This window comes from Gavia stellata, chromosome 2 (assembly GCF_030936135.1).
Source record: "Gavia stellata isolate bGavSte3 chromosome 2, bGavSte3.hap2, whole genome shotgun sequence".
In the NCBI taxonomy this organism is placed as follows: Eukaryota; Metazoa; Chordata; class Aves; order Gaviiformes; family Gaviidae; genus Gavia; species Gavia stellata.
Genome location: NC_082595.1, coordinates 108000815 through 108017294, shown reverse-complemented (window position 1 = coordinate 108017294; position 16480 = coordinate 108000815). Strand labels below are relative to the sequence as shown.

At 39.7% G+C, this 16480-nt stretch overlaps 1 protein-coding gene across 1 annotated transcript in view; it reads left to right on the top strand.

The window, feature by feature from the left end:
• Window positions 1-2106: 2106 nt before the first annotated feature.
• LOC104252177 (cysteine-rich venom protein) overlaps window positions 2107-16480 on the top strand; it is a 51167-nt gene continuing 36793 nt past the window's right edge. The window contains exons 1-7 of the mRNA XM_059834685.1: window positions 2107-2166; window positions 2523-2573; window positions 3540-3659; window positions 4136-4223; window positions 5337-5482; window positions 6236-6330; window positions 7963-8051. Coding sequence (XP_059690668.1) covers window positions 2107-2166; window positions 2523-2573; window positions 3540-3659; window positions 4136-4223; window positions 5337-5482; window positions 6236-6330; window positions 7963-8051 — 649 coding nt within the window. The remainder of the gene's footprint in view (window positions 2167-2522; window positions 2574-3539; window positions 3660-4135; window positions 4224-5336; window positions 5483-6235; window positions 6331-7962; window positions 8052-16480) is intronic.

Genomic DNA, 16480 nt, shown 5'->3' with positions numbered 1-16480 from the left:
AAATCAATGGGATTGCCAAAAGTATGTTAATATCTTGGAGCAAGAAACCCACTGGGTCTTAAAAAGCATTCCAATGGCATTTTGCAACTTGTATCATGTATTAAATCACCAATTATCTTTAATTGTAAGTTAATTCATAGAAAATATTACAGTGAATGAATACTTTGCCATGTCTTTAAGTTAGCTTCTTCAGTTTGGTTTGCAAAATAGAATGCTTCACAATTTCAATGAAAAGTTATTTTTCCACTGAAAGAGAGAATTTGTTTTTACACATTTTAGGTGCAAAAAGGGTTGTTTACTATTTTCATATCACCACATTTTGCACTCAAAAGATGTATTTTTGCTTGTAACTTGAGTCCTGCTAAAAACAACCCCCACCTCTATTTGCTTTCTAGTTAGAAATTAAGTGAAAAGAATAATTTTTCATGTTATTGGGAGTACAATCTTTTGCTGCTAAACACCTAGGTCATATACACTGCAAAGTTTTGTAATGGCTCTGAGGAATGAGTGGTAGAAAAGTTAGTAAGAAAAAACTTCTGTGATTCTAAAGCGCTTCAAGGAGGCATGGGTGGTATCAAAATTAAATGTAAGTGACATAAGGCAATACCAAGAACAGGAAATCAATGACTTATACTGTTAATTATCAGAATAGTTCCCAGTATGTTTTGCTCCTGTATCATCTAGATCTTTCCTAAACTATAAGTACTTGGAATACGTTACCCTATTTTGGAGGCTATGAGAGTTTAATTGTACAGATGTGGCCAATCTGTCCAGTTTTTGGCCTCTGAGCTACAGCTGTCCATAGTCGCAGTCCATTTCAACGGGCTTCGCTCTTTAGCAGAGCTGGAGTAGCTGCTCTGCCTGCAGGCTGGGGACTGTGGGTCACCTCCAGTGCAATGTAAGCAAGCTGGTGAGGAAAATGGGCCTTGCCGTACCGTTTGGAAAAGGGTACTTTTTCTTACCCACATGTTCTCCGTGAGCCGGAGCACCTTGTGTTTTATATAAACTGGTTGCCTCAAGGTAAAGGGGCTTTGCTGAATATGGAAAGATCAGCAAATCCTATTGGCCTTTTCCCAAGAATAAATTAAAACTAAAATCAGCAGCCCCTCAAAAGCAAATAAGAAGTTAAGCTAATAATATACTCTGTGGCAACATGCCCATAAATCCCCTTGGAGTGGGAGGCTGGGAAAAATGCCAAAATAAGTAAATTCCACTCTAGTCACCTGCCTGCCTGCCCGCCCGAGGTGCCTAAGCAGAAAGAAGCTAAACGTAACTCCTATGACTGATTGCAATCAGACACCAGAACTTTGAAATTACCTATTACCTCCTGGATCACTGTAGTGGGACGGTATGGGGCTTTGAGCCTCCTAAGCAAGTAGAGTCTTGGAGCCCGGAGTCTGGTGGTTGCTCCTTCAATTAGAGGAGGCTCTCATTTCTGCTGCCATTCCCCTCTATCTGTAATATAATCAAAAGTTGTCTTTGAAAAAATAAAGACAAAGAAACCTTTCTTAAACAAGTCTTCCCCAGGAAGCCAGTGCTGGTCCATTTCTGGTCCAGTTCGCGTGCAAGGCTTCGCAGTGCGGGTCGTTAAGGCGTTTGAATCTAGACTTGGACACCTAAGCGCAGAGGTCTGCGCATGGGCTGAGTGTCTAACATCCCTTTCAACCAATGCAGTCCACTCAAAGCAGGCGATAGGGAGTAGGGAAAGTTTCAGATTAACGCAGACACAGAAAGAAACTAAAAGCAGCATCCCACCTCAGCCGTTGCACGGTGTGGCAATGAGCAGAAGGCTTCCTACAGGAAGGGAAGCATGAATGTCCTTCTGTACTGTGAGTTGAGGTGAAGGTATTCAGCCAGGATTAGAGCAGGAAGTAAGGGACATACAAAGTAGTTGATTCATAGAAATTTGGAAATGCAGAGGGGGAATGAGTTCTACTTTTTTTACTTCTAAAAATGGGAGGAGCAGAGAAGGAGGAAAGAAAGAAAACATTACCTTGCTACTTGAGAAAAAGCCAGGAAATACACAGAAGAAAGATGAATTATGTACTCAGAGAAATGAAAGCTCTGTAAAAACTAAATTCAACCCTCATTCTCCCCTTTTCAGAGATGATTCTGCCAGTGATTTTCCTGTGTCTCGCAGCTGTGCTGCCTCCATCCACTGGACAGGTAGGATCCACACTTTGTACTCAGAAAACCTGGATGGGACCTGAGGCACTCATGGCTTTTCCTGTGCACACTGATCACATGCAAAAGAGTCTGATTAGATATCTAGGATCTGGAAAGCATTTATCCTTGAAGTCTGTTTAATTTCAAAGCAGTAAACTGGATCCACACTTGCACACTAAACCATCTATAGGCTCACTATTACTTCTGAGTTGGGTCAGAGATAACTATATTTTCCAGAAGCTGCCATACACAGATCCAGTAATCTGGATCTCCCTGAGATCCAGCCCTCTTCCTGTTAATTCCTCACACTTTTACAGGCAGCAGTTACCTAAGTCTCTCCCTTTCTTGTCCTACAGGTCCTGAGCTATGTGCTTCTCCCTTTGCTCACAGTCCCATCCTCTCAACGTGTATCACTGATTTCTCTCAAACAGCTAAAAGAACTAACATACTCAGAGCACACACAGAGTGGTTCCTCCCAACACGTACTTAGTCTGAAGTTTGAAGGTTGCTACTTCTGCTTCAGAAACACTAATGTTACTGAAGGCTTGACTACATTTCCCCCTAATTCTTCAATGGGTTGGACTTGATGATCTATGGTTGGACCTGATGATCTTACAGGTCTTTTCCAACCTTAGTGATTCTGTGATTCTGTGAATTTCTGCCCTCCATGCTGCAGTCTAGAAGACTAGTGAGAATGGATGTAAAGAGGAGGCTGAGTTCTTTACATGGCTATTTTTTAATTAGAAAACACATGAAAAGTTTGAGAAATGCTACCAGTTATGGCAGGAGTGGAAGAAAATCTATGGCGTGAAAAACATAGGCACAATTTTTTGTTCACTGGGATGTCCTAATGAAGTACCAGAAAGAGGTCTGTGATGATCTTGTGATTAAACAACAGGTTCCTTCAATAAAAAAGCACTGATAGGCATGTTTAAAATACTGGGGAAGGGGAACACATCATAAGCATGTTCATGTCTTCAGCTGATTTTTAGATCCTGTTTCCTCAAAAACTCATGAAGGAAATTATAATAATAGTAAACTAAGTCTGATTCAGTTGCCTAAATTTAAGAGTCTACAGGCACATGAGATGTTCCAGGATATCTCAGCCATCCACAGAGGGCTGGAAGATGTGACGCAGGAACCAGTGTTATTACTGCTAAGCTCTATTCTGTGGAACCACTTGAAGTGTTACTCCACATGGAAGCACCCCTAGAGATACTCAGGAGACAAAGCGTGTCACGGTACCTTCTCTATAACAAGAATAATCTCCTTGGTTGATAATAGTATTTTGGTATTTTAATATTTCCTAGACAGGATTCAGGATTTAGTTACATTCAATTAAAAAATAAATATAACATGTTCTTTCAATTTAGGCTCCTGAAGGTTTTGATGCTCTGTCAACTATCAAAGCAGATCAGCAGAAGCTGATTGTTGACAAACATAATACCCTCAGGAGAGGAGTAAAACCAACTGCTAGCAACATGTTGAAGATGGTAAGTTGCGTGCTGTAAATCTATTTGCAGTGAGTAATGGACCCTATGAGAGATACAGCACTGTATGCAAGGTCACATTAATTTATTTAGCCACAAATTCACCCTCCAGACCTTTCCTAAGGATTGAGCATGGCCAGCACCAAGAGAAATATAAAACTGGGTAGGTGGAAAAATAAGTCTGGAAAATTTTGTGGTGTATGAACAATAATTTTGGAGGGAAAAGAAAAGGAAAAGGAGGAGCCACGGAATTGTTCATTTCTTTCTGATGCATTCTTCATCAGTCTTCACAGTTTCTATTCTTCTCCTGGGTGCATAGTAACTTTCTTCCTACTCCCCCTGTCCCCCAAAAAAGGGGAAATAAAGATTTTGTATATGATTTTTTCTGATTTGAAGTGTAATTTCCAAATGTTTTTCCTTCATGAGGTATTATTAATTGGCACATGTCTGAATTACTAATATTTCCTTCTTTCATTAAGGAATGGTGTCCTCCGGCTGCAAAGAATGCCCAAAAATGGGCCAATCAATGTACTTTAAATCACAGTCCTGCTAACATGAGGAGAACCAGTAAGTAAAGCATGAGTGCTAACTGAATAATGTCATACAAGTTATTGATGTGACCAGTTTGTGTTTTGTTTGGGGTTTTTTTTTGGAGATGCCACTTATACTCAATGTGATTGTGTTGGTGCGTGGGACAAAGGCAAAATTCTAGATACAAATCTGTCAGGTAAGCGAGAAAAGTTCAATCCCATTCTCATCCCAACTGCATCAGTTTTACATAGGTATATCCCATTTTCTTCAGTAGCTGAAAAAAATCACAGTGAGAAAGCATATTGTCTCAAAATATCCATCAGAAAGAGAGAATCTAGACCCAGTTTACTGCAGAAACCAGCTTGCTGGATGAAACTGTCTGGGAGGGAAGGGGCAAAGGGTGAAGGTCCAAAACTGGCTGGTGGTGCTAAGCGTAATTTCTAAGACAAGACTCATAGTTTTTAAATCCCCTGGCAACTTGCAACCTATAACCATCTTGGAGGCTTATATAAACACTTCGGTCATTGGATATTGAAGTTACAGCTATACTATGTTAACAACAGCCATGAGCAGTGCCCAGTCTGGTGTTGACTGACTTCTGTCTACACTGTATGTAAAATGTGGACAGCCCTTCAGTCCATTTACTTTTTGCTTAAAAACCAAAGCCTCTGGTTCTTGTTAAGGTGAATTTCAGATAAGAACTAATGTGTAAGCAGTAGGGTAGGACCTAAATAAAAACAGTAGGTGAAGACGGTGTAGACACCTTCTTGTGTACCAGAAGTAAGCTTTGAATTATTGGGATTTTCCCAAGATTACTGAGCCGGGACCTGAATAATGACTAGGTTGCTAAATTTGCAATAGCATAATTACGGTCCGGTCATGAATCTGTGGTGCACATGTGCAGGTGTATCTACAGACACGCACAAGGTCTGACAACAACCAATCTACCAGCCAAACAGGCTGGCCATGCTGCAAACTGGTCAAGTGACAGCTTCAGTATTGACAAAGGGTGGTGTCACTGAACTGGAAAAAAAGCCACCCCGCTGTCCCATCTGGGATGAGAACTTCCATGGAAATCACACTGCCTTTTGCTGTCTTTTTCTCACACATGTATCTTTTATGCATTTCTCAGTACCTTTTTCTTTTCAGCTGTACAATGTGGTGAAAATCTCTTCATGTCATCCGGCCCTTTCTCATGGTCAGATGTTATTCAGGCCTGGTACAACGAGGAGAAAGATTTCGAGTACGGAACTGGAGCGAAAACACCAGGTGCTGTGATTGGCCATTACACTCAGGTAGTTGCAATTTTTTTATGTTTCAGGCTGAATAAATAAATATCTATATTAGTTAGCTAAGCAATTTTTACCCTTTCATTATCTTTAGAGGGAATAAGAACAATGGAGACATTAGAGTTATTCTGACAAAACAAGATGAAAACTTTCAAAGTAACACAATTAAAATGAAAACAACAGGCTAAGTGTCATTACGGAGTAAAGAGTAAAGATACTGGTATTTCAAAACTACAGAAAGAAACAAAGGGAAGAAACTTATTTGTTTGTTTAACATCTGAAAATTGCTCAGACACTGGAAGAATAACATTGGTAAAGTATCAGGAAGGAAATATAAATAGGTTTGTTGCAGTCTACAGAGTTCCATTGACTCAGAGAGTTTCCAGTTACACAATGGCTTAGGATAACCTCCTCTGTTCACCTGCATGAAACACAGGGTACAAAATTTTACATCGTGATTCTTACATCTTCTTCAACAGTTTTGGTTGAATAAAAACACACATAATTGAGACAGTTTAACTCAAATATTTTATATATGTGTGATAAATTATTATCATTATATCCTAAACGTTCTTTTGTTCAGAGGTGAAAGCAGGGGAAAAAATGTTTTTCCAGCAAGGTGGGACTTATATTTTACTATAAAGGGTAAACAAAGTGACTTTACTTGGCTGCAAATGTTTCTGTAATGCATATTCTACTTAAATAATTTTCAAACGTATATTTTTTATTCTCCCATGATTTTTATTCTTATACCTACAGGTGGTTTGGTACAATTCTTATCAAATTGGATGTGCTGTCGCTTTCTGTCCCAACAGTAAATACAAATACTTCTATGTCTGCCAGTACTGCCCCGCGTACGTATTGATTCTGATTCTGGAACTTCTTATTAAGTTATCAAAATTAGTCAGGAGATGGTGAAATTTGTAGTAGGGCACATCACCCATAGCTGAGGAACAGGTTTGAAGAGTGTATTAGGAATACAAGAAGACACAAAAATACCCATCAAAAGAATTGTCAAACAAGCAAAAGCATAAAACACAGAAAAGTGACACTGATTTTGAGATTAAATTTCATTTGCCTAAAAATCCTAATTTACATAATAGTAAATCACAAATAAATATTTTCCACATTCTACTTGAAATCTTGATTCAGAAAGGCATATCAATATGTACAGTATAGTGAAGACTATAATTAATACCAAAAAATTTAGTGTGATATTTAAGGCTGACTCATGATTTAATAAACTCCCTAAAAATAATTTTCACATTCACATTGTAATATATTGTGGTGGGTTGACCTTGGCTGACCACCAATAGCCCACCAAGTTGCTCTATCGCTCCCCCTCCTCAACAGGACAAAGAGAGAAAAAATATGATAAAAAGCTCATGGGTCAAGATAAGGACAGGGAGACCACTCACCAGTTACCGTCACAGGCAAAACAGACTTGATTTGCAGAAATTAACTTACTTTATTGCCAATCAGAGTAGGATAATAAGAAATAAAAACAATTCTAAAAACACCTTCTGCCCACCCCTCCCTTCTTCCCAAGCTCATCTTCACTCCTTATGTCTCTGTCTTCTCCCCTTCAGTGGCTCAGGGGGATGGGGAATGGGGATTGTGGTCAGTTCATAACACGTTGTCTCTGCCGCTGTTCCTTCTGATGCTCTTCCCCTGCTCCAGCGTGGGGTCCCACCCACGGGAGACAGTCCTTAACAAACTTCTCCAGCATGGGTCCTTCCCACAGGCTGCAGGTCTTCACAAACTGTTCCGGCGTGGGTCCTTTCCACAGGGTGCAGTCCTTCAGGAGAAGACTGCTCGAGCATGGGTCCCCCGCAGGGTCACAGGTCCTGCCAGAAGACCTGGTCCAGTGTGGGCTACTCTCCATGGGGTCACAGCTTCCTTCGGGTGCATCCACCTGCTCTGGCGTGGGGTCCTCCATGGGCTGAAGGGTGGTTATCTGCTCCACCATGGACCTCCATGGGCTGCAGGAGGACCATGGTCTTCACCATGGTCTTCACCACAGGCTTTAGGGGAATTTCCTCTCCAGCACCTCCTCCCCCTCCTTCTTCACTGACTTTTGTGTCTGCATAGTTGTTTGTCTCACATATTCTCACTCCTCTCTTTTGATTGCTGTTGCACAGCAGTTTTTACCCTTTCTTAAATATGTTACCACAAAGGCGCTACCACTGTCACTGATTGGGTCAGCTTTGGGCAGCAGTGGGTCCAACTTGGAGCCAACTGGCACTGGCTCTCTCTGAAATAGGGGCAGCTGCTGGTGTCTTCTCACAGACACCACACCTGCAAATTCCACCCCACCCCGCTACTAAAAATTTTCCAGATAAACCCAACACATATTTAAAAATTGTTTGACATATAACCAAAGACTGAGTGTGAATTAATATATGTATGCATCCATATAATTAAGTTTTATTCTTAGATATGTTACAGTGACTTTATAGCTTATGTTGGTAATGTTGATATTTCAGGGGGAATCTACAAAGTTCCATTCAGACACCCTACAAAAAAGGAAAAACCTGTGGTGATTGCCCTAATGCTTGTGAGAACGGATTATGCAGTAAGTTTTAACCATTTTAATTGTGACTCGGGTAAAGTTGATGCTTTAAAAAAATCCCAATTCATTTATGGAAATGGAAAGTTTTTGAAATTATTTGTTCAAATACCAGGTCAAAAGCTCTATTACAGAACCACACTCAGCATGCTAGGTGCTTTACCTGGGTGGGACGACTTGTAGAGTGAAACCAAAGAAGAAGGAGTCTATGATAAGGGTGGGCAAATGTCAGTAGCTGGTGTACATTGGGACGCAGATACCCTCCACTTTATGGATCAAGATATTCATATGGCCTAGATACCTTCATTAAAAATGTCAATGTCTGGGTCTCCAGATGGAAACTCTCATGAATTCTACCTAGTGTAAGAAGATGCATTGACTGCAGTGAGGTCAAAGATACATTTATACTAATGGTAGCACAGAAATCTCAGCTCCAGATTTCCAGCTGCAGTTTATGTGCATTTCCATACCCAGGAGAGGCAATTCTCATCCTTGAATCTAGGAAATGCCAGGGAAGGAGGGGACTTTTTTATCTTTTTTTCTTCTTCCTCCTTTGAAGAGTGGTGGCTGATCAGGTAGTAGTAACAACACACTTGACAAGAGCAAGTAGCAAATCTGAGTTTTCAGAATCATAACCAAAAATAAAAACATACGGGCTGAGTCTCCTAATGCGAAACTTAACTTCAAGTCTAACTTCTGTTACGTAATTAACCTAATTATCATCATGAGCTGTAGTATAAAGGAAGAAAGCTTCAAAACACCTTGCAAGCTCAGTGAGAAACCTCCTTGAAAGAGCTAAGAATTTCATATGTGTGGTCAAAGACTTTGGATGCTGCTGTGGAGTAAATGGCAACAAAGAGGAAAAAATTACAGAGAAAAGAAATATTGACAAAAAATTATTCCAAAAAAAAATGCTGCAGGTTCTCTTTTCCCATTTATGATTAATTTTGTGTTTCAATTCATTTTCAGCCAAGCTTTGAAAGTTTGAAGATGTTTATTCCAACTGCTTGGCAAAGTCTCTTGGATGTACCCACAGCTTCATCAAGTTCACTGCTCTGCTTCCTGCCAACGCAAACCTGAAATAAAATAACAGGCTCAACTTTTCCCTTCCTGGACATCCATCTCCTTAGTGACTTCTTTCACAAAAACAGATTCCACCCTGCCTCTCCCACATATGCAGAAGGACTAACTTCAGTCCAGTGGCTCACACAACAAACAGCTGTAGGAGGATGTATATATTCTATTCATGTAATGGTCTAGAACATAGTGGAGATCTTAACTGAAATTTGGCATTTGGGTACCAGATATATTTAATGTTTAGCTTCTCACATCTTTCTTTTCCCAAAACGTTATCTAAGGAGCATTGTTTAAAGTTCTGTGGTTCCATATGTTTTATATGTTCTTAGTATAGATGGATAGTCCTTGGTCATGCAGTTAGTCTTAACTTGACCAACATTTTGAACTATTGTACTGTTAACAGGACCATAAACAGGATTACCTGAAAGATGTTGTTCTCAAAAGGAATGAGGAGAACAGCACAGTTTCCACTAGCATCATTCTGGTTTAGAATCTGTATCTTTTGCTGACATACATTCTACTGTAAAATGCTCAGTCATGTTTAAATGTGAAAAAAAAAGTGTTTCATTTGAATTAATGATCTTGCTTATAATATAAGATCTCACTTAGCATAAATACAAGTAACTAAACCTGCCCTCTAATGGAACAGAACTGTCTGAGAAAAGGGCTTTATTGACAAAAATAGATAGTCAAGGGGAAAGGTCCCTGCGTTAGGAAACTTTGCTTTTAGTAACAAGTAAGCATGTCTTCCAAAATTATTTTTTTAATATCTGCTTTTGCTGTATCAATCATTAAATTACTCAGTCTTCACTGACCAATTCATTGTAATTTTCCTTCTTTCTCATTACCATAAAATAAAGTTCACTTAACTTCCACCAACTTTGTGACTTTCTCAGCATTAGGTCTTGAAGGGAGCCTGATTCTTTAGCAGCACAAGCAGAAGCAGTTCATTTGGGAAACTGAAGATTTCCTAGGCAAAAACAGAAGTCAGGCAAACAACTTTCCTTCAGACCCTCTTTCAGAGAGAATGACCATTAGCATAAATAACATGCAATACTCATTTCTGTGACCTTTGGGAACCAGGTGCTCTTCTGTGAAGTCAACAGTGGGACTAAATATTATTTTAGTCTCACCTTACAATGGTTTCACATTCCAGTCCTCTTTTAGTAAGGAAGCTGCTGTCGTAATTAAGATTCCAAGTCCCAGAATCTTTGGCATAGAATAATTTTAGCACACTTCTTCCTCATTCATTTTGGTGGCAATTTCAGCACACATTTCTGACTCATTCATTTCAGTGGCATTTCTTCTACTACAAAAGATGAGCATTAAGTTAAAAGCCTGGTTTCACAATTCCAAGTGCTTATTGTTTGGGATGCTTTTTTTCTTATTCATCTCCACCAATTTTTCCCTCCGTCATATCCTGCCTTCTCATTCGGGTACATCTCTACTAGTAAATTAAGCAATGCCAGGACAAAGATGTGAGCACTGGAACATGACTTACTGCACTCTTAACACAGGTCCAAGTAAGAGTGATGATAATGCAATAGCTAATCCAGTGTTTTTACCATTAAGAAAATGGGTAGACCAATTACCCCCACTCCTAAAAAGATCCATTTACTATGAGTAATGGGTCTAGAAATCTATTCCCTTCTGTCGTAACGCATACCTCAAGAGCTGATTTCTCAGATACTCACAAGAGGAAAGGAGTAGTATAATGAGATAAAAATCAGCCCTCATACATCTCACCCATGAGGACCCAGAGAGCTAAAGGTCAATAAGCTTCATTTAGATATCGAGGAAGATAACAGAGCAACTTGTTTACCAGTAATTTTGTAATCAGTAGAGTACAAAATACAGGCATGGATTCGTCATGAGCTGATCTTGCCAAATCAAACTTTCTTCAGTGAGTAACTCGGACGAGAGGATTTTGTTTTGGCTTTGGTAGCATGTTTGAGAAAGCCACAAAAGACATTTGCAAACTAGGGAGAGGCGGTTCAGATGAAAGTAATAAGACACGGCATATACATACTCTCTGTTGAACACACGCATCCGTGATGCTCCTATACAGGGAGCAGAGACGGAGGCCTCTGGCAATGCAGTTAGGTGTCTGCACAGATGGATAGTACCCACATGCAGATCTAATAGCACATTTCTTGCATATGATGTCCATGACCTTCCCCAGCCACAAGCCACAGTCCCGGTTGAAGACAGCTTTTGCCAATGATATGGAAAACCTTCACTGAATGCTTTCCTTGGTTAAAGGAGAGTCAGATCCACATTCCCATTTGCCACAAGCACATTTAGGGCACTTTTTTGCACAAAAACAAGTTCTAAGTTCCCAGATTACTTCCAAGAAACATTAAGAGCCAATTCTGTTCTAACAAATATGCCAGAATTTTAATCCATTACAGTTTAGTATAAAATTAATAACTGGTGCTTAGGAGAGATAAGATCTGGAGAGGTAATAAAAATGGATAGATCGATGATGGTATAAACAACCCTTGGAGCAGGAAACCCAAGATATCCTGTGCTGTGCTACAGAGACACTAATCTGCTCTTGTTTGTTTCAAGGAATTTTATATTCTTTTTCTCTCCAAAGGGACATATCTTTGATGAGTGAAGTACAGAATGGTTTCCCCACCTATCCCAAATAGCATTTAACTTAGTGCTTACAGTACCTTCTTCATAAACGTTGGCTGCAGACATTACTGCAGACAGGCATTGTATCAGGTCTCCCATTCCCTGACACATTCTTTCACTACAAAGCAAATTGGTAAAAACTAGATGTCAACCAACACCTTTTTTTCATTTAAGCATATTTTGGAAGGAAGGTGGCTATGACCATCTTTATGTGGGGTCGAGCTACTGTTTTTTCTTGGGCATGAGAAAGGTTTAGCGACTGACTCTGGTCCCAAATGATCATGTTGCAACCAGGCAGTACTGGTAAAAGACTTAAAAGCCATTATAACAGATATTTCATAATGTATTGCAAGACAGTGTGCCTTGTCCCTGATAGCTCCCTGTGGTCACTTGGGTCCCCACATCAGATCATGCATCCCTCCTTGCACATCTTGTTCCTGGCTTGTTTCACCTTTGAAGGTGAGACCCTTGAAACCCTTCCTACCTTTACCAAGGATCCAAAGCAGACAAGGAGCTGCCATGAGAGGACCCATGGAAAGGGGGCATTCCCCTTTCCTCCTTCTCATCTACTTCTGATGGAGCTCCCTGCAGACAGCTGGCTGGTCTAGGACAGTGCCTGAATTATGTCCATATCATGGGCTCCTGGTTCACTGTGCAAAAGTACACAGTTTAGAATAGAATAGAATAGAATAGAATAGAATAGAATAGAATAGAATAGAATAGAATAAATTCAGCTGGAAGGGATCTACAATGATCATCTAGTCCAACTGCCTGACCACAAATTCGTTTAGAACTAGTCCTCTCTAAACTGCAACAATTCTCTCAATTGTGCAATGGTGTAATGGGAAGAGCAAAACTTTATGATATGCACAGTTCAGCTAAGACAGTATCCTGTCTCTCACCATTACAAAAATAATGTCGTTTAATAGCAGGTAGAAAAATCCTGTGGCAGGCAGAACTGAGTTTGCTCTTTCCCTGAATTTGATATCCAACAGTCATGACATCCTTTTAGCACTGAAACAGAAACTTTAATGTCATTTTGAAAATGTATCATCATTAGTTATAAACTTCTGGATATTCCTAGAAAGTATGCATCCTTCTGAAAGCTGTAAGACGGATGTATTTTACACCCTTTTCATGCTGTAGGCCTTGATTCGCTTATTCCTCAGAATTTGAAGAAATATTCTTGAAACCTGCAAAGCAAAAACATGCAGTACACTTTTAAATATGTGCCTAGAGCCTTGATTGATTTGACACTTTAAAGTGTTACAACAATGTTTCAAGGGTGAGGATAGAAAAATGGTGAAGTCTTGTTATGTGTGGTGGGTTTGAAAAATCCCTTCTGAAACTGTGGATTGCCTCTAACTTGGACTCTCTCCTGGCTGCACGATGCAACAGCTCTTTCCCAAAATTCAAGAAAAAGATATTGTACGTGCTGTAAAGTAACATGTGTTCTCTGTGAAAGGGAGTTGAATGAAACAAAGTGTGCGTCCATCTGAACAAAATAACTGCAAGAAGGATCTCTAATTTTTAACTAACCCCCTCACCACAGAGCTAACTTTCCTTAAGCCAATGGATGCTTTGCATTTGTTAGCATGTGGCAGGACAGTACTGTTTAACAACGCATCTGTACACCCAATAGGCTTTATAAAAGAAGTAAATTTTAAGGAAATGGCAATGCATTCCAAAGATTGGAATATATAGAGTGCATATATACAGCGTAATCAACAGCAGGAGAAAAATGACACTGTGTTGTCTCTTTCAAAGACTATTTTCACATGGATAGGCGCTTTTTTTTACTTCGTTTTTCTTGTACCTTTTTATTCATTTCCAAATAACATCCAAGGAGAAAACTCCAGAACATTTTAAAAGACCAGACAATCACATGAGCTTAATATAAGGATATCTTTGAGAGCAGGTAGAACAAACCAACAAATCTCATAAATTAATCCAAAATGTTGAAAACTGACTTTTGATAATATAATGTCTTCAGTGAATTTCTTTCCATACTTTCTTGAGATTTGAAGAGAGAGCTTTATTTTTTTTAATCCTGACAGCTTTCAGCAAAGCTCTGCCTGGCATGTATCACAAAGGCAAAAATGTACTTACTGCAAGAGACATCATCATTAGATAATATAGTTCACAAATATTAATGTTTTAAAATATGCTAATGAAATTTAACATCCTGTACACTATTTTTAATGTATCTATCAACATTTTTTTTCCATTTTCACACTAAACATAAGTTATTAACATTTGAGGAAGCCAAGAAATGTAGGCTCTGCAATCGCTGCCAACATCCTGCTATGAAAGCATACATGAATGCATTGATCAAAATATGGAAAATTCCATAGTATTCAAATACATTCTTGAAGAAAGTCCTAAGCTTTGAACGGAAGGACAGCTTGACTTTTTGAAATGCATGTCACAAGAAGCTGGAATTGCATGGTAGATAAAACTTTCCATTCCTCAGCTAAACCTAATTGGATGATAAATAAAAAGGGAGAGGCTACAGTGAGCGTACAAAGATTGGGTGTATAGTAACATGATGAAGTTACATTTACACCTTTCACACTTCTGATTTTGATTGCTACATAAGACAAATGCATTGATTTTTAGTACATTTTTTCCCTATGTTTTTACAGGAGCATGTACCTTTGGCTTAATTATGTAAACCCAGAGAAATTAATTGGAATTGTATGTTTATATGAGACCATGAAATGGTGGGGTTTTTTCCCCATCCTGTTAATTCCTGTCAGTGCTGGTTCATCCTTCCATACTGTTTGTCTAACTTTTAACCTATCATATGTAAGATGATTGGTTTTATCAAACAGATTTCCTCTGAGGCTCAGCCATCATCTGCTACGTACTATGCTATATCTAGTACATACTATGGTGTATCTGTCCACAGCCTGCGTCAGCCAGGGTTTTATTCTGTTCTGCAAGAGTAAAGACGACATAAAAATTACAATAGAGCTTAAATTGGCCTTAAAAAAAATGGGACTGTTGTAATTCAGTTATTAATCACCTGAGTAGAAAGGTGGTTTTTCTACTTGTATGGAGATAATCCTCATTATTTTTCTTTGTAAGAGTTAGTCACAGATAAGCTTTATAGCTTATGTGTTATACAACAACGTAATGAACATAGTTTTAACTCTTTCTATGCCATTTTCAGATGGATTTCCTGACTTTATGTGTGTGTCCACCTGCTCTGTTGCATCAGCTTGCTGGGCAGGTAAGAAAGATAAGACAAACTTTAAAGAAAACAGAAATAATCTACAGAGAGTTTTACATATTTGTAGATTATCATTTTATCATTTGGCAGCCGTAAAAGAAAAGAAAAGATATATACTCAAGAGATGCACGTTCAGATCTGATCAGGGCCAGAGATCATTTGTGCCCTCAGTTGGCCCAAGAAATGCTCCAGAACCTGATGTTTTACACCCTGAAATCCAGCCATGGCATCCACAATCATTTGTTTGGCACCCAGGATGCCTGCACGGTGCCTTGCACAAGAGGTTATTGTCTCCAAATTAGAGGCAAATTGCAACAAAGGACTGAGAGAGGAGTGGCCTATTTCAATTTAACAGGAAGCAAGGTTTTAATCCTCCCACTCCCTCCATCCTGCGGCATGCGTAAGGGTTATAGGTTCCCCTTGGCATGACAGAGAGCTATCAGAGGTGATTAGGACCACACATTTGGATTTAAGCAGCTGTATTTCTCCCAGAGCTGTCTGTAGGGATCCTTTAATCTGGGTCTCAGCCTGTCCACAAACCAGCACTCTCTGTAATATGTCAAGAATAAACCTCTTTCTTACTTTTTCAGCTTTAAGTGGCAGGGACTGTCCGTTGCTGTAAGTATATTTATTACTCTGCCTATTTTATGCTATGGCCATAGTTTGCTAAGTTTGTAATTTAGCAGCAGTGCTGTATCAAACAATTGCTGTCAATTTTTCAATAAGTTTTGCTGTTAATGCTGTTCTGGCTGTTTTGAGGGGAGCTGTTTTTCAGAGAGCTGGTCTACAATAAAAAATAACATCAAAAATCAGTTATTTTTAAACTGGGTAACCTCGTCAGCACAATTCACCCTAAGGTCCAATATGAAGTCCTGTTGTTACAACTGAGGGCTTGTAAAAAAGCTTTGTGGGAGGGGGAATGTTAAACTATGATATTACTTCATGCATAGCTGGGGTGGTATTTTCCTTCCCCCCCTCCTCTCCTGAGCGGCTCTACAGTCTCAGGAATTCCAGCTAGGGCCTGGCCTTTGTGCAAGGAGTTGGGTCAAGCGTCCCTTGACCATACCAGGAACTCTTGCAGGGCCAAGGTGGGGAACAGCACTGACTGTACCCAGCATTCCTGTTACCTGGCCGAGGCAGGAAATGAGAGCAAGAAGAATGGAATAATCAGTCATCCTCTGACAGTCCTCGGACATTCCTTATCTGGATCATAGCCCAAATGGAACGACACCATGGTTACTGAAATTCCATCATTTTACAAATGACTAAAGCCAATCATCTTGTGAACTTGTAAACAGCAGTCCCAAGGGAGACCCTTTGAGCTCTTCTGGACCACAGCGGGCTATGACCACCATCTCCCTCTGAGTGGGACGCCTCTCAGAGTTTCTCAAACTCTCCAGTTTGTGAATTTTGGAGGACCGCGCCGAGCCGGTGATGGGACCTGGACTAAAACGCCCTCCTCCTCAAAGCTCAACCCTGGCCC